This window comes from Charadrius vociferus, unplaced genomic scaffold (assembly GCF_000708025.1).
Source record: "Charadrius vociferus isolate BGI_N301 unplaced genomic scaffold, ASM70802v2 scaffold306, whole genome shotgun sequence".
Taxonomy (NCBI): domain Eukaryota; kingdom Metazoa; phylum Chordata; class Aves; order Charadriiformes; family Charadriidae; genus Charadrius; species Charadrius vociferus.
This window is the reverse complement of record NW_009648963.1, coordinates 5,323,169-5,349,228: the sequence shown is the minus strand read 5'-3', so window position 1 is coordinate 5,349,228 and position 26,060 is coordinate 5,323,169. Positions and strand designations below refer to the sequence as shown.

Genomic DNA, 26,060 nt, shown 5'->3' with positions numbered 1-26,060 from the left:
AGGGAAATAAGAGGAAATTAGTTTTAAATGTAGACATTTAAATGTCTTTTGGCCTGGGTGAGTGGATGAGGTAGTTTACACCTGCAACAGAAATCTTCAGAAAGGGATAAATGATGCAAGAGATGCTCTAAAGCCAGACCTGCAGAACACCTGAGGCGCTGCTGCTGACTTGGAAACCTCCTATGCTTCAGTAGTTCTGCTTCAAACCCAGTCTGGGGTCAGTCCCATCTAAATCTGTTCGCTCCCAAAGAGCAGCTGCTGCCAACAATTTTGGGCTTACGTTTGCAGATTCTTTTGTCATCAATGAGAGTTTGTCTGGGTAAAGATGTCAGGATAAAGCACAAGGCCCCTTTTCTCTGGGTACGCAAGAGGATTTATTTTCAAGTGCTTGTTCCCACTAATCTTCAACACATCAGCCCAGAATCCCACTCAGGTGTCTCCACTGGGACTTTTAATTCTGAACCCAGACACCCACTTAGGGAGGGTGGTGTGGGGCTGGGGCTTGGGAAGCCACTGAAGCCGAGAGTCTCGTCTGGCTTTGTATCATTTACAAGAAAAACGATTCTTTCACCTTCTTAACGAATTGAAATTCTCCGCCCCGTCTCTAAGCTGAGATTCCTGCATCTCTCCGTTCAAAAGCTCGGCTCATTACCAGGGTGACTTGTTTAGATGGTTTGGCAAGTAGAAACACAGCACATTATTGGCATATTCCTCAAAGAACAGGCAGCAGGGGTTTTATGGGCAGCAGCTACAGTTTGAAGTCCAGTAGCCCCCAGTTCCCCTTATACACAAATCCATTCTTATCCCTCGTGTTTTTGCCTATGAGACTGTGCCCAGACCCTTATCAAGGACCTGAAAATACTGAAGGTGATGGTTCTTCAGCATCTTCTGGTAACATGACTTTGCTTTTCATTTGTGCGCATCAAATCATTCGTATCTCTCCATCTCAGGGATATAATTCACTCCTTGAAGAACTTTACAGTTCAGCTTCGACTGGCAAGTTAGGGGAAATGAGAGTTCGTCAGGAGCTTTCCTATTAAACTATCTAATCAAAACCTTTTTGATGGAGACGAGCCAGTCAGAGTGAACCCTTTTTGGCAGAGAGAAAGCTTCTCTAGTTCAACACAGAACTTCTGATTTAAGATGAGAGAGAATCAGGTTTTAGTTCTTCCTGTTCCTGCCTCAGAAAAAGGATTTAAATCTCAGTTTGCTCCATTCCAGGTGAAACGGACCCACAAAACCATTACCCGTAAGACAGACTTTACAGCCGCTCTGGTCTGGGGTTTTATCAATGCCTATGAACTATTGTGAATTGGAAAAACAGGGAAAACGGATTATAAATACCTAGAGAAACAATTATTGTACTTCAGTGAGATGCAAGAGAGCTACTGATGTCCCAACTTTGCATCCAAAGCAAGTATCTCGACCAGAATTTTTTTTTTTTTTTTACCCTTTACCACTTCTTTTTCCTAAACTTGCTCTATGTGGCCCTGTAAAATTGGTTAAGATTAGGTAGATTCAAGAGGATTTCAACTTGGATGGCACATATGCCTGAGTTTTCCCAGTAGATATCTTGTATATGATTTGATTTTATACCTGAACTCTTGACTGTTTACCAATGACAATTCATGAACAATTGTCAATTAATGAACAACTGTTCTAGAAAACAATAGCGTGGAACTCAGTTCTGCTAGACTCCCACAGCTTATTAAATGGTTATTATCATTAATCTGTTATTTGATCTTTCCCATTTTACGTTGTCAGGTTTTAGAATAAAACGATTCATAAGTTCAGGCCATGGAGGTGACACTGTAACTGGTACTTAACAGAGGGGTTTCACATGTGATCATTCCTCCTTCCAACCCTACATCGCTGTTGGCCAGTGGAAAAAAAAACAAACTAAAAACCAGCACATCCTCTTGGCCTTTATAACAAGTAACACTCAGACTTTAACGACTGAATCCATTACACGATTCATAACTCCCATCAGCCCTGAAATATCCAGCAGTCTGGCTTAAAAACTAGCGCTCACTTTTGCTGTTACCTCTCTCCTTCCATTTTCTGCAATAATTTGGCAGTACTTAAGTTTAACTTAAGGTCTAAACTCACTTTTTCCACCCCTGTCTGGGACTTGGACAAATATCCTTTGCATCAGGATATTATTGTATTAGGACTGTGAATTTCCTGCATCAGAATAATGAAAACAGTTCAGTTTGCACTGAACGTGCCATAGTGCTTCTGCAGAGAACGCTTCACAAACTGACTAGAATTTAAACATAATTTTTAAAAGAAAGGAACATTTTCATAGGCACGTAAATACTGAATTAATTGAAAAACAAGATAAACATCAATATTTTTAGTGTTCGCTCTGATATGACCAGCTGCAAAGAATTTACTTGTTAAAACGGGATGAAAGTAGAGGTGAGAGAAAGAGAAGTTAGATGGTAATATAACGCAAAACTCATTAATAAACTTTTCCCAGATCCCAGCAGACGACTGGCAAAACTCTACCCATATTTCATCACTGTATTCCTCCAGGTAGGTGGAGGAACAAGCTGCAAACAGAGACTCACATCTCATTTTTAAAAGCTATGACTGCATGACACATTTAAATTTTCTCCTAGCTGTGAAGATAATCCCATGCAGGTAGTAAGCCTAGTTTATTGTTTCATCATCCTGTGAGAGCAGATGGATTTTTTTTGTTGTTATTTTCTAATTTAACACATTTATATTGGTAGCCAATATCTGTTTTCTGTAAGTTTACCTGTAAGCTGACAGTAAAGAGTTGTGCAAAAGTAGAATTTTATCAAAATTTTTCATTTCAAGCTGTGAATTTTGAAAAAGTCCAGAACATAAAGACACACAGATCATAAGTTTTAGGATGAAACACACTTGGCTCGTGACAGCTCAGATAAAGAACAAGGTATCTGAAGGCAGAAATACAAACCAATAAAAATCACATCACATTTTTTCTTTGAATGAATAGCATAAAATCATTGTTAACTTGATAAATTAACCACTTGGTAGAAAGCGCAGATGTATTTGAAAGCTTAAATACTCACCGATTGCATTTATCCTCCCAAAATAAGGAAAAGAATTTTCCTTATCAACATTACTTGTAAATTAAATAAAGAATAAACCATTTTTTCAGATCATTGTTTGATTCGTATGTCTATTAAATCTGCAAGGTAAAACTGTTTATTAAAAATTGATTTAGAAGTCCAAAACTTTCTGACTGTGCGAAACTGGGAAGATGACATAGACATCAGTCTTGCAACTGAGGTCATCACATCAAGCGGAGTCCAAAACCCAGATGGCTCCTTAAAGCCCCGCATACTCTTAAAAGCAGTAGGAAGTGGCAAAAGGACCGGCAACACCGATAGACATGCCCACACAAAGGTTAATCCACATCAGGCCCTTCAGAAATAATCTAATTTGCTTGGAACTCTATTCTGAAATTCACAATAACTAAGCAGTAATCTGCACAGCACTGCCACAAGACATTTTCAATTGGAAAAAAATAAACCAAACTCCTACTTCATCAAGAATTTTGTGTTAGTTGGCTGCTTTGTCAATACAAAATACTTTTTTTTTTTTTTGGCAATGGTTTCATATGGCGATCTGCACTAACACCCAGCAGAATTACTGCTTTCTATTACCGCAGACTGCCAGAGTGTGCCACCTTAGCGACTACACTTAATCACAATGCTTGAAATTACTGCTATACAAATCAGGCTGCAACACCTATAAAATCTGAGCAAGATAAAGGAACACTGCGACCGCTTGCTTTCTTCCCTCTAAAGAAGAAAGCAGATGCTGTGTTGGAAACTGCACTGACATCAAAAGGCAAATCTGCAGTTGCCTTGTCTGCATGTTGAGGTGCTTGTTTTCTCAATCTTGCAAACAAAGGATTCCACAGAATTATGTGAAACAGTGTGAGAAATTTTAAATTCTTGCTTTCAAAGGCAAAGCATAGAAACACCTTTCGTTAAGACCAAGATATGAGTACATAAAAAAAAAATAATCAGATATACCATTTCCTAACCCAGTGATTTCTTTCATGTTAAAATCTAATGATGTTGCTGAATCTCTCACATTTTTGGGGAATTCCCAATTCTGTTTTTTTTTAAGGCAGTAAAATCAATCACCATGAATCCTCTGGCTCCCGATTCCTACGAAGTAAAATTGTTGACAGTGAGAGAACTGAAATGGAATTTGAAGCACACCTAATTGAGAACAAACAGAAAAAAGTACAAGAATAGGAAAAAGACATAATTTAAGATATTATAGTAATAGATTACTGGGGACGAAAGGGAACGATGGAAGCTAGCAAGATACAAACCCACCGTTTGTGTCTTTGGGTGTTTTTTGCCGTGTGTGTTTATCTATATGGTGCTGCATGAGACATGTTTATGCAGGTAAAGAAATACTTAAGAGTTCACACTGAACTCAACTCTGCAACTAGACGTCCATACCAGAAGTATCACACAAAGCTGTCTTGGACAGACACCAAAAAAACAAGTTTGAAGTCACTGCTGTCACATTTGCCTTGTGTATTGAACACACCAACGTGGATCTCGGGACCACATCCTATTTCACAGCTCAGATACCTTGGCTGGATTAACTCTGAACTGATTACGTGCAATTCTATCAGAACTATCAAACCTAAGAAAAACACTAGACAAACTGTCTTGCTAAAACAAAACCAAAAAAAACCACATCACTGGACTTAAACAAGAATTAAACTCAGAGATTTTAAGAACTAATTGCACGTTTGTGCCCAGCTGGCTATTAAAACAGACAATTTCCAGGCAGAAAACAGAGCACGTATAGATCTGTGTTCTATCTTTTACACAATTGTTGAAGTTACTCTTCAAGCAGAACTATGAAGTTCTTAAAAAGATTCCAATTCTATGGTTTGCAAGGCTGTGGTTTCTGTAATGAAATCCTTCCTTCTGTAAAGGGTGGCCAATGGATAGCAATTTACTGTAAATCTCTTAATGTATCGGTATAGCAATGAAGAAATGAATGCAGTTGCTATTATTTATTTGTATGTCAAAGGCCTCAAAGTCATCACTCGGGAGAAGCTAAAGCAGAAAGCGAGAGATGGAGGTAGGGCATAGAAGTAGCTGGAACGGCACAAGGTCCCATCTTCCCTGTGAAACACAGAGGTGGAAATGGACAAATTTCCCAGTGAACAAATCAGCAAAGAGAACAAAAGTGTTTTAGTTCAAAGCAGAGGAGATGTAGGGTTTTAATGAACATAGACCAGGGGGCAACATGACAGGAAATATAATTGAAGATGAATAATAAGCAAAGAATTTCTACATTCAGATAAAGATTCACAAGTACCTTTATATGGTTCCAAATCACATGTCATCTTCAGATAAAGACCTGCAGATCATTAAGGCCAGATCTGTAGAAACTTCCATTCAAAGTACCTACAAGCAGCTTAAAAAACAACCAACTAACACTTCTTTCTCCTCCACCCCACAGCACAATGGTAGCAACAGCAGAGACACGACAGCATGGTCTCAAAAGTTACAGTTCACCTTACTTACCAACAACTCCGCTCTCCTAAATTATGCGACAAAACTTACACATTCTGAGAAAAACTACACACTAATTAAGGATCTGGAAAAGCACACATGAGAAGTAAGGGAAGCGAGACTAGCATACAAAGACAATAGCGCATGGAAAAAGATGACAGCAAATTTTTAACCATCCTTTTCCATACTTGGAGAGGTAAAATCTGAAGGATGTCAAAGTCAGAAGGCTTTATCGGATCTTTTTCAGATAGCAGTTAGCTTGCAAGTTTGCTTCTACAGTGAATCAAGACTTCATCAACTTATCTCTTTAGCATACATAATTAATGTTGATTTATTCCATACAAAAATATTTTAAAATAAATAATATGGGCTGTAACTCTCCCTGCATTTGGCCTCACACTAAGCATGTGTTACAGGATATCAGAAATAAAGACACACAATTTGAGCACAGAGGCCTTTTCTACCCTTCTCAGAAGCATGCGGCTCCAACCTAAACAGGGCACCGTGAAAGGGAAACTACTTCTCTTCGTTCTGTAATTCCACACATTCTGGAACAGCATATATTGCACGGAATCCTCCAAGAAAATACTATCTTCTAGCCAAGTAATTTCACACCATTCTCCTTTTAATCCTCTACTCTGTATTTGAACAGTATTTATTATTGAGACTATCTATATATAGCTAATTGCCAAGGTTTAGATGAGGATTTTTTTATATCTGTAGTTCTTTATTTAAGACCAGCGCTATTGCATGTTTTTTCTTCCAACTATACCAACACTGAAGTTTAGCAAGTGACTGTTCTCTTTGCCAAAACCTCAGGTCTAATTTCTATTCTGTTGCAGAAGAATCAATTTGTCATTCCAGAAACAGACTGCAGAGTCTCTGAAATAATTCTGAAACGTAATCTGCCCATACTGTCCCTGTTTCAAACAGCCGCTCTACCAGTGTTGAGTTTGTGGCTATTTCGTGTCTCTTAATAACAACGGCACTCACCTTTGCAGATGTTTCAATAAAAATCTGTAGTGTTTCTTTATAGTCAAATGATTTTTTTTTTTTTTCCCAATGAAATCTCTCTCTCTGGCTCTTGCCACACCTTCTTAACAGAAGAACTGTGCTTCTGCCCCCTGTGCAGTCTTTTGGATAAACCAGTACTTCTTGTATTAGTTTAATACAAACCTGGCACTGGTAGGTTTCTGCCATTCCAAATTCTCTCTCTGTTGTGTCCACTTCCCATCTCAGAAACTTTTTTCAAGTGACTGTGTCACTCGTGCTTGCAAACTAAAAGAGCGCATAATTTCTAGTTGTTCCTTGTGGCCTTACTAGAGTATTCTGTCAAAGCAAGAAATAAGCTAGCTTGCTAAATTTCTAGTTCTGGTTATTAATCAACTGGAAGAAACAGCGGACCGTCTGCAACTAAGAAAAGGATGAAAAGAAGTCAGGTATATTATTTGCAATAGTAAAGTTGCTAAAGTTAAACAATTAAACACAGTTCATTTTTTCTTATTTAATAAATAATATAAAAAAGTGAACCGTTTTTGGTTTGGATTTTTTTTGTTTTTACATTATTGGAAAAAACAGTTTCTTATCTAACTCCAGCAATAATACAAGCAATAATGACACCAATATAGATTTTCTGAGTGGACATTCCATATCCCGTTTAAGTGGAGTCCAGTGTGCACAGCCTCACAACTACTGATGACTTTTCCACTCCTGGGGCTGGTCTTCTTTTGTGTTGTTCTGGTTCCATAGATGACCTCACTGTTCATTCGCAAAAAAAAATAAATAAATAAAAATCAATCATATTCCTTGGTTAACATTGAAAAAAATCCACAAAAACGTGGCAATTTTCAACACCTGATCAAATCATAACGGCTTTTATGATATCATCATACAGATGTTCAATTATGTTTGTCACATCAACAGTAACATGGCATTTTATCTTTAGCCTTGTAGGAAAAAAAAAAGAAACACGATAGTATATGCACATACACACACAGAGTACACTTGACAAAAACACTTTTATGTGGTTTACATTTCACTTTTATTTAATCCTCAAAACTGCCCATATTGCAGGGTTTTTCTTGATGAAATATGGAACTGAGCAATTAATTCTACAAAATTATGGTAAAAACTTGCTCATTTTTCTACCTTATTGCTAAAACTTTACAGGTGCACAGTTTGTAAAAATAACCCTTTTAAGACTGAATGTATACACATGCTACAGGATTTAAAAAAAAAAAAATAATAATGACATTAGCATAGCACCTCCAGATAGGGCAAATGCAGTGCTGAACACAGACAGAATGTTTACAAAGTTAGAACTGCTCGTTTATTTTACAGCTTCTAAAGGGAAGAAATTGTTCAGTCCTAAAAGGGTTAAGTAGAAACCCTAATATTACTTCTTTTTCTAACAAAGCTGCCACTCAATCCCACAGTACAGTGCTTGAAAACAAAGTCAAAGTCTGGCACAGGAAAGTATACACATTTGTTCAGTACTCATAAACACAGCTGCTTTTGAAAGAAAGTAAATAATGTGGTTAATAATTGAAGAGTGTCTTAGTTTCAAGATGGACACCTCTACGGAGTCATTGAATCTACCAGTGGGTAGCTTACTTCCAATAGGTAATCTGTTTCACTTGGCAATAATATTTTGTATACGGGGATTTCACCGTTTTATGTCTTGAGTTTATGTCTTTTCAGGTAACCATTCTGATCTTATACATCTGGGCAATGAAAAGAAGTACAGAATACCATTATTAACACAGTTGTGGGATGCCCTTAGGGCAAATAATTAGGAAAAAACAGCAGCAGCAGATTATTAAAAGACTACGCTAGTGTTGAATTCTGAAATGCAGTTCCAAACAAAAGAAAACAAGAAAAGGCATAGCTAAATTTGAGCACTTAATTTGCTTCTTCTTCCCATAGTTGGAACTATAACAACATTCTGAACACAGACTCAATTTCTATGTATATAGAATTAACAGCAGACTTAACAGCTAGACTTGAACAGTTATAATAGTTTCATACTGAAACATTGTAAAAGTAGTTTTATCAAAATCTTGAGATATTGTTAATATCATGAAAATTGATTAACAGCTCACAAGGCCAATAAATGTAACAATATCACCCCACAGGAAAAAGTTCAGGAAGATAATATATCTGAACAACTGGACATCTTAACAACAGTAAGGACCTGGAAGACCATTTCTGTACTACAGAATAACTACTGGCAACAATGGAGCCACAAGCCCAAGGGAAAAATGGGGTTTAAAATGGTCTCGCAAGCAGAACTTAATAGTCTCTTTTTCTCACCCACTTGGCTGTAGTGTGTAGAACAGCAGAAATTAGGCTAAGTCATTAGGTTCTTTACAAGTCAAGGAATATTATATGTATTGGGCAAAATTATTGCAAGTAAAGAAACTGAATATAAAAAGTATTGCATTTATATGTAAAAATTTTAAAATAATGAGTATAAAAGCAGGTGTCAAGTTCTGAAAAGCTATTTTAAATAGTCTTTGAAGGTTAAAAGGCTTGTTACGGTTTGCCTACTGTGTGTATATCATGGTTTGTTCTTGAATACCCTCTAAATCTGATATATATATCTCGCTTATTTTCATTCTCAGTCTCATTAGCGACGAAAATCTGTGGCTCTTGAATTAAGCCGTACTGCAAGATACGTGCTTCTGACAAAAACACTGTGAAATGATTCTTGCCACAACAAAATTAAAATGAAGTTGTATAGCACATACAAAGGTAAACAGATTTGCAAGTAATTGCCAGTAAACAGTTTAAAAGAGAGATAAGGCCACAATGAATTCTGCCCTTGGTCACGGAAACGGAGATGAGGTGAGGCAGTATTCACCTGTGCTAAGAACCAGCATCGCGAGTGTGTCATGGGAGTAAGTTCTGTAATACAGAATAGCAAATATGAAGGCCTGTGGTAGAATACAAGCACATTTTAGAAGGACAGTGGCACCGATTTTACTATTAGCTAAATATGCTTTATAACCGATTTCTTCCTTTAACCACATGGTTTCCACACACACACCAGAACACTAAAGCAAACAAGTAGAATGGAGCGTCAGAGTACACAAACACGGTGCAGAGACAACACTTTAAAATGGTGGTGGGTGTCCAAACTGGAATAAGTGGTCAGAAGTAAAAACCTTATGAAAATGGTCAACAGATAAGCTTGTAAGCAACGCACTGTAGGAAGCCACAGGTTCACATTTACACAGCAGTTGTGGCTCTTGCTTCAGGGTACAGAAAAGACTGAACACACCATAAAATTTGTATTTTGGCTTTTAGAGGAAGATCACGCTATCAGAACTTGTCCTATGAGTCTATGCCTAGTTCTGTGACTACAAATGAGCTACCGCGGTACACTTTCAAATACAAATGAAGCAGGCAGGTCTACACAGAGGGACAAAACATGGCAAAGTCAAAATGAAAAACAAATGCAACAACCAACTAAGTCAAAGTGCAAATGAGCCTTGAATTTATGATGGAGAGAAGACTTGAATGTTGCACAAGCTGTTGGCAGGGAAAAAGAAACCCACAGGAAATAAGGATGGGAGGAGTTGACATCTTCATAGTGCTTTTACGATTTTCTATTTGCCCAGTTCTAAGTAATAAAATTTACTTCTAGTTATCATGGTATGATCACTTCACAATGAAAGCACGTTCTCAATACAAGTGTTACACCAAAGTCTGGCCTAATTTACTGAACAGTATGAAGAAAAACATGCTCGTTGTGATTCTCAAGTGATGGAGGGCATCACCTACCGATCCCATTTGTTGCACATACTTCTCATGGTATTTTAGTTACATGCCAACAAGACAGAAGACATGCTGCCAAATGAAGTCATTGGGAACATTCCACTTTCGAAATAAAACATTTAACTTACACTTAATACAAATTATGTACAAGATTAGAAAAACCTGAACAGATCCTGAAACATTTTCAGATGCAATATGACTGAGCAAGGAAGAGGGGGAGTAACCCAGTAACAACTCTTCAAAACACCAACGTATGCCTGTGACACGAACAATCATTAATATGACTGCTTGAGATGCCACTTTAAAAAAAACTCATGTAATGTTAGAACCTCATGAATTATCACTATAAATACATATTTAAAAAAGAAAAACAGAAATAACTATTAACAATGACTGAAAACAGAGCACTAAAGTTAACATACATTGCATGTATTGCAGGCAAGGCAGAGGCATTTTTTAAAGCTTTTGCACAGACTTCATATAATCTTAAAAAAAATATGCTGGCCTTTACAAGGTTCTACTTGCTGAAATAAAAACAATTTCAGTTCATAAAAAGTCACAAGACTTCAGTTTAAAAAAAGGAACAGTTCCAGCCACAGACCAAAAATATATATATTTTTTTAAAACTGGAAGAGTATGGTAATTAGATTATACAAGCATGGTCAGGCTTGGAACCTGAATATACTTCAGAGCAAAAGCTCAGAGGAAAAAAAAATATAAACTATTTGGTAACAAAAGTGTACTATATGTCGTGATACAAAAAAGGTATGGTGAAAATGTACCTTTTATACTAAAGCTTATACAAGTTCCTTGGTCCATAAAAACTATGTTGTGTTCATGTTTTCTAGTTTGCTCAACATGTATCCCAGCCACATTTTTTGTTTCTTGCCCATTAAAAAAAAACAGCTGAAAAATAGATTTTCAATAAAGTTCTTATGTTTCGGATGTTTTTTTTTTTTATTGTGGCTTCTATATTTAAGATCAGCACTTGCAGGTAACAAGGTTCAAATAGTATCACCTAAAATGGAACGGCGTTTTCCCATGAAACCACAAAAATTGTTCAGTTCTCTTGAATGTAGCACTTAGAAGTCAGTTAAAGTCCAGGCAAACAACAGTAGTTAGGAAACTACAGTTGCTGTAGATGATGTGACATTGGTTGGATTTGTGCTGACGTTTGTGTAACTTCCCTCGCTGTTTGTATTTGTTTCACTGGAAGCCATGAGGCTTGAGTTGGCTCTGAGGATTGCTCCAGCAGCACTGCAGTGTGGTCGTGGCCCCGGTTCCGGTGTGTATGTAAAGGTAAGGCTGGTGGAGTAAATTATGCCATCGTTACGGACCAAAGTTACTGGAACCTGGACTGGTTGACGGACCCACCTCCAACCCTCTCGAAATGCGGAAATGTCTGGAACAACACATAGCATGCTCTCTGCGCACCTGAAAAACAGGAGAATCAACTGAGCTTAATAAAACTTAAGCTTCAAGAATAGAACAGAACAGAATAGTTCATTTGGGGGGGGACCTATAACGATCATCTAGCCCTGCTGCCTGACCACTTCAGGGCTCACCAGAAGTTAAAGCATGTGGTTAAGGGCATTGTTCAAACGCCTCTTAAACACTGACGGGCTTGGGGCATCAGCCACCTCTCTAGGAAGCCTGTTCCAGTGTTTGACCGCCCTCTTGGTGAGGAAATGATTCCTAATGTCAAGTCTGAACCTCCCATGACGCAGCTTTGAACCACTCCCACACGTCATATCACTGGATACCAGGGAGAAGAGCTCAGCACTTCCCTTTCCACTTCCCCTCCTCAGGAAGCCATAGAGAGCAATGAGGTCGCCCCTCAGCCTCCTTTTCTCCAAACTAGACAAACCCAAAGTCCTCAGCCACTCCTCACAGGACACACCTTCCAGCCCTTCCACCAGTTTTGTTGCCCTCCTCTGCATGCATCCAAGTACGTGAACATCCTCCTTAAATTGTGGGGCCTAGAACTGCACACAGTACTCAACGTGAGGCTGCACTAATGCTAATTACAGTGGGATAATCACTCCTTTTGAGCAGCTGGATGCAGTTTGCCCTCTTGGCTGCCAGGACACACTGCTGACTCATATTGAGCCTCCTTGTCAACCAGCACCCCCAAATCCCTTTCTGCAGGGCAGAAAGTATACACTGAAGTGTATACACACAAGTATACACTCTTCAAAGCATCCAGTAAAACGTAATCACCATAAAAGTAGCAGGAAATACTGTACCTGTACATGGTTTCAGCTTCCACATCCCCAAACCAGACACGTAAATTTGGAGTGAAGTTCTGTCCTGTAAGTTCCAACATTGCTACATCCCCGCCGCCATTCAACTGGAAAGGGAGTGAATAGAAAAAAGAAGAAAATCCACACAAAATTACGTATTAATAAAACCAAACACCACCCTCTCAGAAGAAAATGGAATTCTTCACAGCATACAAGAACTGTAAACAGTGCTGTTTCTATCAGCTGGATAAAACTGAAAGAAACAGACCTACACAACTGAACTGTAAAGACGTAACACATCTAAAAGATACTGCCAATTAATTTGATATCCTGAAGGAACTTCTAAGTTTTGATAGTGGCTACTTAGAAGTCAACAAGTCTTTGAAAACAAAGAGCAAAGAATCTTTCAGAGAACATGTTAGAAGAGCTTCCAGTTTTTCCAAAGCAGAATGCTGATTTTCTTAATAAGATTTCAGCCTGGCTCTCTTTGATCTATAATTGGCTGTTTTAAGAACCAACGTTGATTTCTAAATAATCAAACAGAAGTAGAAGTCCTAAGTACATCACTACCATAGTATTTTAAGAAATAAAATTCTTAATATATAGAATAATACTAATATTATTCCTGTGATGGATAGTCTTGTGTATTCTGAAATGTAGGTAAGAAAAATTATTGCAACATAAAGTAATTTTCCTATTTATAAAGATAGTAAGCATATTTTCCTACAGCATTCCACAAAGGTACCATGGAGGTTAAATCAGTATGACAAAAGTAATCTCACATAAAAGAGTTTATTGGAAAAAAAACTGAACAACTTACTTGAAGACTTTCTACAACAGGCACAGGTGTCACTGGAGCATGGACCGGTCCCATCCCCTCATAAAAAGTGTATTCTGCTTTATCTGTGCTAATGATTGTCCAAGAAGCTCCATCATTAATCATTTCTTTATTTGGTTCTTTTGGGCATGGAGTGGCCTTAGAAAATAAAGAAAAGTTTTAAATCTGACCTGTAGACTCATCTGCCAAGTCACAGAGCTAAAAACCAACTCACCCAGTAACAATCTCAAAAACATGTTTCCTTATGTTTTTCCTCTAACAAAATGATCTGGAGAAACAGTCACGTACATTTCAGGAAAGAGAACACTGTAACTCACCTATGACACTGTCACCTCTCCAACTTTCTGTTTATTATTGGGTTTTATTTTAGTTCAGCTTTCAAAGTGTTAACTCTATTCAATAGCCACTAACCAACAAACTACAGCAACTAGAAGCAGCTACTTTAAAATAGATCTTGTTTTATTAATGCAAAGTGACTAAAAAAGCTACAGTCTGAAGTAGAATACTTTTCATTAGTTATGATTTACATCTGGCCAAGATTTATTTTTTTTTTTAGAGAGGAGTTCACCACCCACAAAATGATGGAAGACACGAGCTTATATTTTAGTGTCTGTGCAAAAACATGGGAGAGTAGCTGAAGTGACAACCTTGCAAATTAGTCAGAAACTTTCACTGTCTCCTTGTAAATATTACTAAATATTAATAAATTAGTAAATTTACATATATATAGATAGAAAATACCCTGACAACTATTCTTTGTGGCAACAAAAGCCTCCCTGAACAATTCCATCATCTAGCATCCAATAAGGAAATTGTGTATAGGTTAAACACGGGCAGAAAAGACCAAAAAGGGACTCAAAAATTCTAATTTTAATACCTGAATTCCTTTTTGTTCCATTAAGCTTTAAGGATATCTAGGTACGTAATGATAACCTTCGCCCTTCAAAACTGTTAGAAGAACTTCAACTAGCACAAATTTACCAGTTCAGATGAAAAGAAGTTAAGATCAAAGCTGCATCTCTTCATTCTGATATGATCATGTAAAAAAGCACTGAAAACAGTTTGCAAGGGAAGTATGCAGCAGGCATAGTAACTACAGATCTTTCTAAGCTCCAGATCCAACTGTTATTTTTATTAGAAACACCTGGAGCTTCTAAATTACCAGCCCAACTTCAAAAGAAGAACTGCTGTATACTATTTTGATGCATGACACTTCCTACAGGTTGACTACAATTCCTGTTGGCATGGACTGACGTATTTCAACTCATGACAAAGAAAACCATGGATATCTAAAATGAATCACCCTGTACAAGACCCTTGACTGGCTTCTTCAGATCTGCTAAATCCCTGCCACAAAGCGGAAGGCAAACATCACAGAATTTGTTCCGAGAGCCCTGCTGTGTCAAGAATCATTTCAGGAACACATTACTCCTTCTGTCACAGAAATCCTTGAAAGATTATGATTCCTCTTCTGGAGAAGCACTCTTCCTTGTCACTTCCAAGTACAGCAGTTTACCTCCAGATGCCTTTTTCTGTCCCTCTTTCCTTTCCTTTTATAACTAAACTGTCTCAAGAGGTAGCACTGGAAGACTGAAATGCCTTAACACCATGCTTAGTACCTCATGTATTGACTGGCTTCACATGGAGACAGGATGGGAAACAAACGATTGCATAACATTAACAGATAAAGGACAGAATTCCCCAAGAACTGGTAAACACAACAAGGACACAGACAAAAGGAATCCAAGGAACATATTATATTTGGATTTAAAAAAACCCGAACAATCAAATACCACTAACCCTTCCCCCCCAAAAACAAACGCTCAAGAAAGCTCTATATCAAAGGATATTAAAGAAATTAAATTATAATGGATTAGAAGAAGTTTTCTTTAATAGAAAGCTAATTAAAGGAAATCAAAAAGCAAAAGGTAGAACTTAACAGTCATTCTCCTTTCAAAATGCACAAAAGCCAACAGTGCAGTCCCCTCCCCAAGAGTGCTGTTGTGATGAGTTTTATTCAACGTCCTCACCAGTGTGCTGGTAAAGTCAAATCTTCAAAATTCTGCATGATCCTAAGTTTTCCAGGTAGTTAAATGCTGTTACAATTGCAAGGATTTTATGTCCAGAAGGACATAAAAATGAAAAGAGGGCAAAAAAGTGGCAACAAACTTCAATTTAGATAAAAGTGAGGTTTCCAAAGAAAAGTTCTCTAAACAATGTCCATAGAATACTGAACTTGAAAATGGTAGTTACAATTCAGGATCCTGAAGTCACCACTGACAGTGTTCTGAAATCATCAGCTCAGTGTACAGTGGCAGCCATAAGAGACAACACAATGTTGGACACGATCAGAAAAAAAATATGGAGAACAAGGTATCGGGTATTATTTTGCCAGTGTAAATCCTTTGTTGAGCCAATTCTGGAATACTCTGTACAGTTCTCGTCTTCCCGTCTAAGAAAGCCATGGTGAAAAAAGAAAGGGTACAGAAGAGGTAACTAGAAGCTGGCGACCTTATGAGAAGAAATTGTAAAGACTGTCACTCTTCAATTTGGACATAAGAAATTAAGATGCTGATTGGTAGGGTGAATGCAGAACTGTTGCTCACTAAATACTGCAAAACTGGAATCACTCACGAACTATTACATCATTTAAAATCAATAGAGCAAAAGTTTACTACGAAGAGGACAGAAAACCTCTTGAACTTTCTCCCACAGGATACTGCAGAAAAAGAGAGCATCAGCACATTAAAAAGGAATCAAACTGATGGGCTACACATCTACACAATGATACTAAAAGATGGAGTCATCTACACAATGATATTAAAAGATGGAGTCAGGGATGCTACCTTGAACAACCCTTAAAACAAGAAGCGTGGATGCTGGCAGAGTACAATTGCATTGAACTGCATAAAGTGACCAGGTCTGCCTGCTTCCTGTAAGCTGCTGTTAGACAAAGATACGGACTATGCTCTGATCCAGTAAGGCATTATTTATATTCTTTCTGTATTTTCCAGAATACATGGACATCTTTAAAGAGAGATCTGGCTGGTACTTCAGCAACTGAATTGCAAGGTTTTCATAGGTTCATGCTGACCTGCTGACTTTTTACAGCCTCTCTGCTTTAAGCCTCCAAGGTCTCTATATTGGGCTATTTTCATTCATCCATGAGACTTGTCAACCTAAAGTAAAGTTTGCGTATTTTTGTGCTTTTTGCCTTTTCTTCTTTTACAGTGACCACAGTCTGTCTAGACTACTACTATAGGAACTGCATGCAACAGTAAACGCTTAAGAGCGGCAGGTGAAAGATGCTACACATTCCTGTTTCTCTGGTCTTGGTCTTCTGGTCCAAAGGAAAAAAAAAAACCAGATAAATTTAACCAATTTTATTCAACAAGTAGAAGCAGCAGGTACCTACTCCACTAAAAGAATTCAGAATAGCGGGTTGTCCTTTACCTAAGCCATACCCATGTGGAAAGTTCAGAGCTCTTATCAGATTGGGCTCCACGAGTGCTGCAGAAAGTCAAGAGTGGTAGGAAGTCCTGGTAGGCCCACAGGCAATTCCAGGATGCAGAACTAAGGCAGCTGTCAGAGAAGCAAGAGTTGCTTCTGCATTCAGCAGTACTTTAGAAAAGACCAAATAGCAAGGTTGATCCTGAGTTACTGCAATTCCCGTTTCATAGCTTGACAAAGGTCCGTTCTCCTTTACAAGAAAGTATATTGACAGATATATCTCTGCTATGGGCTGTGGGTAGTACCAATAGATCTTGTCCCTTCTGAGCCACAAGTCATGAATAAGTTCCCTGAAATATGAACAAAGCTTCTCATATTCTCTTTCGATTGTCCCAATTCAGAAGTCAACTGAGGCTTTACCAATCCTTCTTGTCCCTTCCTTTAAATTAAGGGAAATCTTTAAAAAGTTAACTTCCTCCTTTCCTACCTCTACCTTTCGTACCCAAGAAGCTACAGTTGTTCTCCTAACGAAGTCCCAAGTCTTTCCTGAGTGTGGTCATCTTCCTAGAGCGCAGCATTCTCTCTCAACACCCTTTGCTATTAGAGCTGTCCTGGATCTTTCAAGAAAATTGCAATACTTAGGTAGGCCTGAACTTGGTCACAGTCTTGTTACTCTGAGGCAATTACCATGCCGAAAGCCTGCTAAAAGCATGCTAACATACACATGAGACTAAACCCACAATTTGTTGCCATATTACATAAGCTGTCACAACAAGTGAACCCTGTGGGGTTTTTTTGTTTTTGTTTTTGTTTTTTTTTTTAAACAGCTCTCCCCAGGGGTTTATTTCTGTTAAAGTAACTTGCTAAGGATACTGTTCTCCACCTGCTGGAGAAACAAATACTTCAAGACTGACAGAGCTACATTATTTACAGACAAATCAAATTTCTTGGCTTTACGAATTACTGTGGCCAACTGCCATAGCTGTTTATGCTCTTAGCCAAGAGCAAGACAGTGCAACTCTGTTAAGTTCATCGTGAAATAAGACTATCATGAACTGTATCATTTCCTATTTGCTGTAATCTAGAAACGGACACACAAGCAACTCCACTGGCATATATCAACATGTTAAGTTACAATGTCACGACTGCATGCACAAGTTCCTAGTGTATTTCCACTTCTTCCAGTGGAGAAAATAGAATTCATTGTCTAGACAGACATGGAAAAAGGTTATGAGGAAAGAAAAACAGATTTGGAAAGGGGCAGATAAAGTTTGTTGCTTTCCATCCTCTGTCTTTTCAAAACGAAGTATTAGACTCATATTCAAAGCCAACTGTGAAACTGGCATTCATACATATTTTGGGAATATTTACGAAAACATGGCAACCACTCTTCTTATCTACTGAAATAATTTAAAAAAACTCACTTGAAATTGGATTATTCTCTCCTGGGAAAGGCACAAATACATTCTCTCGGTGTCTTTAAGGTAAAATGCACATTTATGGAGCTGCGATACTGGATCATCTGCATCCAATAATGCTGTTTGTTTATCTACTTTTCGAATTATCTGTGAATGAAAATTGTACATATATACTTAGGACAATTTCTGTACTTCATTACATTGGAGATTACACATATACTGTTAGCAAAGAAAGTGAAAGGTCTTTTTTTTTTTTTTTATTTCCATGCCTCCTGTTTCAATACCAACATTAGATTAATAATTCTCAAAGCTTTTGAAACAAGAACACAACATTGAAGTGACACTCAGTACTACAGCTTCAATGTGCTGCATGCATATATATTTTATCTTTTTTCCTATAAGAGTGGGGAAGAAACTTGAAGCTTCAGCAAAATCTACTTTTGTTCCATTTCCTGGTACAAAAGAGCAGTAGGTCAAGCATTAATATATATTTCTACAGAAGCTTCCACCATTGATAGCATCAACAACATTCTGTGGCAGACTGGTTGCTGAATGAGAACAGTTGAAAATAAGGATTTACTTTAAAGGTATTGAGATCTCCTTAAGTACAGTTTTGCAAACACAACAATCATAAGCATATCTTAACAATAGTAGGTCATTAAATATTACTTAAAGACAACTGCAAATAACAATTGTTCCTTACATCTGGCAGTTCAGTGAAAAAATATCTGCTGGCTTAATTCAGAGCTGTTACACTGATTTATTTTTAAAAATTAAAAAAATTATTCCCTTACAGACAGTGGAAATCTGTAGCTTGGAATTTTAACTCAACTTCTAGAAAAAAGTTTAATACTTCATTTATGCAACATCAGCAGAAGCAGCAGCCAAAGTGCTTGAAGATTTCTAAGCCGACAATCAGAAAGCCAACCATGTCCTCTGGGATTTCTAATGATAATAAATGGCATTATTAGCAATATAAGTTTCAAGGTTAACTTGTTTCTTCAAAGGTCTTTGCACTAACCTATAAAATGTCTGCAAGTTACCTTTTAATCGCACCACCTTCAATCAATCTTGTAGGTAGCATGACAAACGTTCCCAATAGCAAACAAAACAGGAACCTTTAGCCCAATTTGTTTTAATCTATTTCTACCAACAAGTAAGTTTTCTGGAATCATAAATGATGGCATCTCCTTTCAGCAGTAAGAAAATACTACCATGTAGCCCACAAATAAAGTGAGATCCTCTTAGGGAATTTCATGTGCACTGAACCAGATCAGGACAGGTCTGGATTTTTCTGTCGAATAATGTCATTTTTTTTTTAATCTATTTAAATGATCGTGTTATACCATTTACTCTGAGCAGGCTATTTTCTTTTTTAGCTAAGTTTGATATTGAGAGAGAATTTCTCATTACAATCCTTGTAAAGTAAGTCTGGGAAGGGGAACAAAAACCTGCTTGCAGGGAAGGCTAGTTTTACATTGGTGCATCCTAAAAATTGTATCTAGTTAAAAGTGGAATTAGCAAAGCCTTGTATGAAATTCATAATGGGCTGACAAACCACAGTTTCATAGAAGATCTCACATGAAGCATTGCTTATTATCAGTCACAAAGTTCCATACGCCTCAATTTTTTTTCTGTGTTAGAGACAAGTGCTGAAATTGTCTCTTTCTAAAAAAAAAATAAATTATTCCAAAGGCATTTCCAATCTTCCATATTTAAAACAGGCAGTATTAATAAATGCACAAAAATGCTTTTGCAAACTGACATTGGTATCATTATGTATCCTTAGATGTACAAAGAAGTGCTTTTAGATTCAAACCAGTAGAGCATTGTTAAAGCTGTGCTGAACTCAACAAACAGAATAGTCCTACTGGCTGCAAAGACCACTCATCTATTCAATATCAATATTTAAAGTATTTTGCTACTCTGGGACCTACATTACTGTTTTCAAAATAGACATTTTCTTAAGGACAGCTTGCAGATTAACCAACTTTGGCAGGTCCAAATTCTGAAAAATTCCCTATGCTTAGTTTACAAGCTGTCCTGTGCTTACAGAATTATCTGCAGGTATAAAAATATGCTTTTACTAAAATGAATGCCATTTTCCATGTAAAATATGTATTACCTAAAGTATAAATACAAAGCCAAAAGCTGTAAACAATGCAAATCCAGCTATGCAATTACACTAAGTAGCCATCTACAAATTAATTACAGCATTGGAGAAATTAAACTGTACCAGTCTTGGGAGTGCCATGCCAGTAACTGAGCATACAAGTTTGACAGTCTGCCCATAATGAATGTAGCCGTCTCTCACTGTGAATTCTTCTCCTTCCGATTCATCATCATCCACTGTATGAAACAGGAATTTTCACATTGTTTGTTTTAATCACTGTTTTCCTCGATAGGAGGAACATTTAATATCACACTATTACATCAAACATACACCCAGTAACAAAACAAACCTGTGTACAGGCAATTACTATGGAGGAAAAAATGCAGGACTTTTTGTGGGGATGGAGGGAGGAAGGTGAAAAAAAAATAAATAATGTATTGCTTCATTTTTACTTACAGAGGTGAATGTAAAATGCTCCCCACTGTTGTGAACTGGCATGGAAATTACCACCTTCTACATGCAAATATCTGGTGCTAACTGTTTGGGATCGAAGTCTATTAAATAGTGCCACTTTAGTCCCTGACGCAATACACACTGCAAGAACACATACAGACTTGAGATTATAAAATTATTTCATTATTACATAGAAAAGTAACAAAAAGTCACAAATACAGTAAAATAAACTAATACTGGAAATCAAGAAAAAATTCTCAACTACCAGTTAATTTAGAAAATATTTATTTTTGGTCTGTCACAAATATAATCATAAAACTACAAGTGGGATAACATACATAGTGGCTGTTCTCCAAAGGCATGCTACATCACAGAATTTTGCCACTTAGCCAAATAGGCCAGTACTGGCCAGCTGAAAACTCCTTCTGTTCATAGTTCTCCAACAAGTGATTATTTAAGCAGAAGCTTTAGCTTGCCCTTGTGAAGTACTGAGACAACTTTCAGTGATCATTTGAAATATATTTGAAATATAAAGAATAATTATTCCTACAAATCACAATCAATCGAAAGGAAGACAGACATAACTATGTAAAATTGTAACCATGCAACTTGAAATTTTCTCAGATCTGAACTTACTTATCATTCAAGAGAGCGAAACGCTAAGTCTGCTCCCCTAAAAAATCAGCAACTAGCATTTTGCCATCAAAACGGGCATGTTTCTTCTACTCGGTTCACATTTACTATCGAAGAATGCTTCATTCGTATTCACTGTCCATCAAAACTATCTGTCTGAATACAAAGTCGACAGTGCATACTCTGAGCCCACGAGCGTGAACTGCACAGCAACAGATTGCCTTTAGCCATGTGGCAAGCTAGCGACCCCGAGATCCACATTCCATAGGTGAATGGGTTCCAGCCCAACACAGATGGAAGAGCCTTTTAAAGCACTAGTGAAGAGAGAGAGAAAAACAAACAAAAAAAAAGGGTATCTCTTGAGGTGCTCCAGTGGTATGCAGGCAAAAAACTTTGGAGGAAAAGCAAAAATGCTCCCAATTCTACATTAGCACCAGAGATATCTTTAATTGAAAAACATAGTAAGCATATAAATCTGGGTGAAATATCACCATACAGATTTCTTAACCAATTACTTAAAAGGAACCAGGCAAAACATATTAAAAATATAAACCAACAGGAAAATGACATGAGACAGTAAGGCTGTGATGTGACAAAGTGCAGTTTGGATAACCTGATGTTACTCATTTATTACTATCTGAAAGCTATCTCTGATACTGATCAAAACATCCTAGGCACCAGTTCATGGCACCTTAAGAGATCCAACAGCGTAGAAAGCTGAGGCAGAGCATTCTTTATGCAACTGTCTACAAGGACACAATTTTCAGAATAAATCTTTTTAGCAAACCTTTTGTGTTGGCTAAATAATTAACTGTGACTGTGTAAAACTCAATGTAACCTATCTATATTGGAATACTTTAAATACATGGATGTATACAGTTCTGAAATACATTAGAAAAAATAGAAATTGAAAATTTCATTTTATATACTTTGAAGTCAGACCTCAGAATACATAAGAAAAAATTAGGAGGAGGCAAAATGAATTGCTACATAAAGAAAAGAACTGTAAAATACTTACAGTCTGCATTTTTCAGAGACTGTTTCTTTTTAGAAGGTTTGGAGATGACTTTGATCCGTTTACTGAGGAACACACCAATGTCGTCACTATTGCCATAGAACATTTTTACCGATAACATGAAGTGCTTTCTCTTGTCTGAGTCTGATATGTATAATGTTTTGGCAGTGCAATAATTCTGTAGGTGAAAACATACTGTTGTTTCTTCTTTCAAGCCAACCCAGTTCAAGAAACTACGTATATTTAATTATGAACAAGATAAGAAAACTGGTACAATAGTTTCAACAACATCTCAGAAACTGCTTTTTCCATCTCTTCCATATGGATATCTTTTATGACTACTGTTTAGATTTGTGAAGTTTGGCACCCGACTTCAGTACTTTACCATCTTTATAGAGACCATTACCAGACTGGAAAACAGATGATTAGAGACTATAGCCATGTCAAAGCCATCTCTGCGTGGTGAAGAGCACTACTAAAAACTACGTTTGAATAGAGCTATACAGGCAGTACCCTGGGCACGCACAAGAGGCTGCCTGTGCAGAAACTGTGTTGAGCCAAACTCTTCTCAAAAAGATGGGAGATAATTGGGTTTTGAAACACTAGAAAGTTACTTTCAGCTAAGTGTTTATGCTAGGAGACAACAGGAGCTTAAAAAAAAAAAAAAATCAAAAAGAACTTTTATTATTCTTTTCCGATTCAGCATTTCTAAGCAGACTGTGCTGGAAATACTACGTAGCTACAAAACCCTGCTTAATAAAACAACCAGCTAAAATGAGCCCTCAGGTGCTGCCAGATCTATTCCAACTATTTAAATTATCACAAGTGTCTTTAAAAAAAAATCTTGTAGCAATTTATATGACTGGAAAAAAAATCTACTAAATTTATTAAGATGCTATTTTAAATGTATTTTTACGCAAAGGGATTTAAAGAACACTTCTAGCAGCAGATGTTCAGATACTTCCTTGATGAGATTGTCCATTCATGCAAGCAAGGGAGAGGGACATGGAGTTTGGGCCAGACACCTTAGTTCAGTTAATCATCGATGCCTACCAAATAACCTACTGACTCTGAATCAACAACCTACAGATGAAAGGTTAGTACCCTGCTATAATCCCATGAACCACATCCACCTGTTCAATCATCCTACATATTTTTTGAGGGATTTTTTTAAACCACTTACGTGATATCTACTACAGTATAACCAAAGATATCAAACATAAGCAAGGGTATTCCTTGAAAGATGCACCATGTAGCTATAATATCCTTTGCAATAATCTGAGCAGTTTATTACAATTCTTCTACCTTTCCTTCCAAGTTCAGCTGCTGCATTTCTTGGTCGCTGTTTCCTATACCAATGAAGGCGCAAGGCTGTGACTCTTGCTCAGTGCAACCATCCCGTTCCATTTGCTCTTTTTTTTTCTTCCATCCACTGCCCATAAGATATACACATGGCGGGGGGCAAAAGAACCTGAAAATGAAAAATGCATTATGAGATTACACATAGCTTTCAAGAAAATTCTTGAGACAGAAACTGTTATGTATCCTAAGCTTTCTCAGACCATTCGCACTTTGCATTCAAGTTTATACATGAAAGCCCTTCATTTGCCTTGAAGACTTTCTAAAATGCAAACCAAAAAAGAGAAAAAGCAAGGAAAATCATCATAAGATGCACTGAGTATCTTTGCAGTTCAGTATGATAGGTAACAGTCTGCACCTCTCTAATGCTTTCTACCCTTACAAAGAAAAGATTCTTAACTAAAGTTGAGAATCCTTGAAAGCATTTTGCTTTTGTAGGTGCTTAACATGATGCAGCGATTAGTACACACAGAACAGCTCCACAAACTAATTTAATGGACAACTGCTGACTACAATTCCTAAACATTTAGTGTTTCACCATGAGCATGGAGGGAGTCTATTCCATCCAACCATAAATCTCTTTTCAGTTTTTAAATGGAATAGATTATTTTACATCTTCATTAGCAAAATACATGATCTAGTCTTTAGCAGCACTGACTGAAATTCACTTAGATGCTACAAACAGCGACATGTTCAATATTAAATGCAGCATTATGAAACAATGTATTGGTCTTGAAGTTTCTGCAAATTGTTAAAATGCAACTACTTTTGGGTTTAGCTTAGCCAACAGCTGCAATGCTTTTATCATCATTTAGATAAGATCAAAGTTAGCAAAGCAGAATGAGTACGTCTAGTTGTGAGATAGCTAAAGAGGCATGAAGGGAGAGGATAACTAAGAAAGTTTTTCAGTATTCTGTTTATTTTAAATTGGAGAGTAGTGCTTAACTTGGCATTTCTGAAATCCAAGGATGACTCCTACCTTATATAATTAGGTAGGTAGGATTGATTTTTTTTTTTTTTAAAATTTGGCTTGGGACAAATGAATTAATGGATTATTTCTATTAAACACCATATAAACCTCTACTAGTAGAAGTCAGCTTTAGTATGAAAATCAAGTCTAAAACACTTCTTTATCTTACCCATTCAGCAAAATTGCATTTTTAACAGATATAAAATGCTTTTCCAAGCAACAGAATTCTTAAAAGATGAAACCAAAGTCCTAAGTTAATAATCACATAATAATAAAATGTAAATTTTAAGAATCCATATAAATAAACGCAAAGATTTGTAATCATTTCAGTTAATGCACGCAATTAATATATATGCTTTGTTAGAGAAACAAACCACTAAATTTTAAGTTTTACGGCCATTCAAAATGTCTCAGTAGTTATGATAACAAGCGAAAATTACACTCCACAGGCAAAAAAAGAAATCCAACTTTCTATCTTGCCAATAAATCCACTGAAAATTTTTCACTTAATTTTGCTCTTTTAAAACACAACAAAAGCGATGACATACCAATATGCACACAACCTAAATATCTATGAACATCTTTCAAAAGTATAATGCTCTGGTTTGAAAAGAGACAGCCTACAAAAGAGAATTTGTAGAAAGTAGCTTGCTATGGGACATCGAAAGATCCGCATGTTTGAGAAGTCCATTAAATTGTGAAACTGCTGCTACAGATTGCTTTTTAAACTTAATAATTCTAAACAAATAGAAACAAATGCTATATTTCCTCCATTATGATAATTCATTTCAGCAAAGACTTACCCTAACAATTATGTGCCACTTTTACTGCCTTCACACTGTTCTGAAGTATAGAAATTTTGATAAATAGGGAACTATGAATTAACAGAAAGCCACCTGTAGAAGCAGCAAACCACTCAAAATTTAACAACTAACATTTTTTCTTCGCGTGTTTATTGCATCAGTTTTAACTATTTGTATTTTATTCTATGGGGTGGTTATGGGTCATATGAAGGCTCTGGAATTTTTTTCTTCCAATTGAAAATGCAGAACACAGAACCAAGGCAACAGGTAGAAACTGGCCAATTTGCAAAGCAGATGTTTCCTGATGGAACTATCAACTTGAGAAACTACACAGTAAGCTACCTCAAAAATAAAATTTAACACTTTCACAGTAGGAGCACAAGAGAATTCTTCCACCAGCCCAACCATGAAACATGAAGCTGAAATTTATACTTATC

At 36.9% G+C, this 26,060-nt stretch overlaps 1 protein-coding gene across 1 annotated transcript in view; it reads right to left on the bottom strand.

The window, feature by feature from the left end:
• Window positions 1-11,234: 11,234 nt before the first annotated feature.
• Window positions 11,235-26,060, bottom strand: part of RBPJ (recombination signal binding protein for immunoglobulin kappa J region) — a 25,681-nt gene continuing 10,855 nt past the window's right edge. The window contains exons 3-10 of the mRNA XM_009887652.1: window positions 23,797-23,962; window positions 22,495-22,669; window positions 20,847-20,984; window positions 20,514-20,626; window positions 18,284-18,424; window positions 13,392-13,547; window positions 12,575-12,678; window positions 11,235-11,762 (exon numbers count right to left, since the gene is read on the bottom strand). Of these exons, the coding sequence (XP_009885954.1) occupies window positions 11,447-11,762; window positions 12,575-12,678; window positions 13,392-13,547; window positions 18,284-18,424; window positions 20,514-20,626; window positions 20,847-20,984; window positions 22,495-22,669; window positions 23,797-23,962 (1,309 nt within the window). The 3' untranslated portion in view covers window positions 11,235-11,446. The remainder of the gene's footprint in view (window positions 11,763-12,574; window positions 12,679-13,391; window positions 13,548-18,283; window positions 18,425-20,513; window positions 20,627-20,846; window positions 20,985-22,494; window positions 22,670-23,796; window positions 23,963-26,060) is intronic.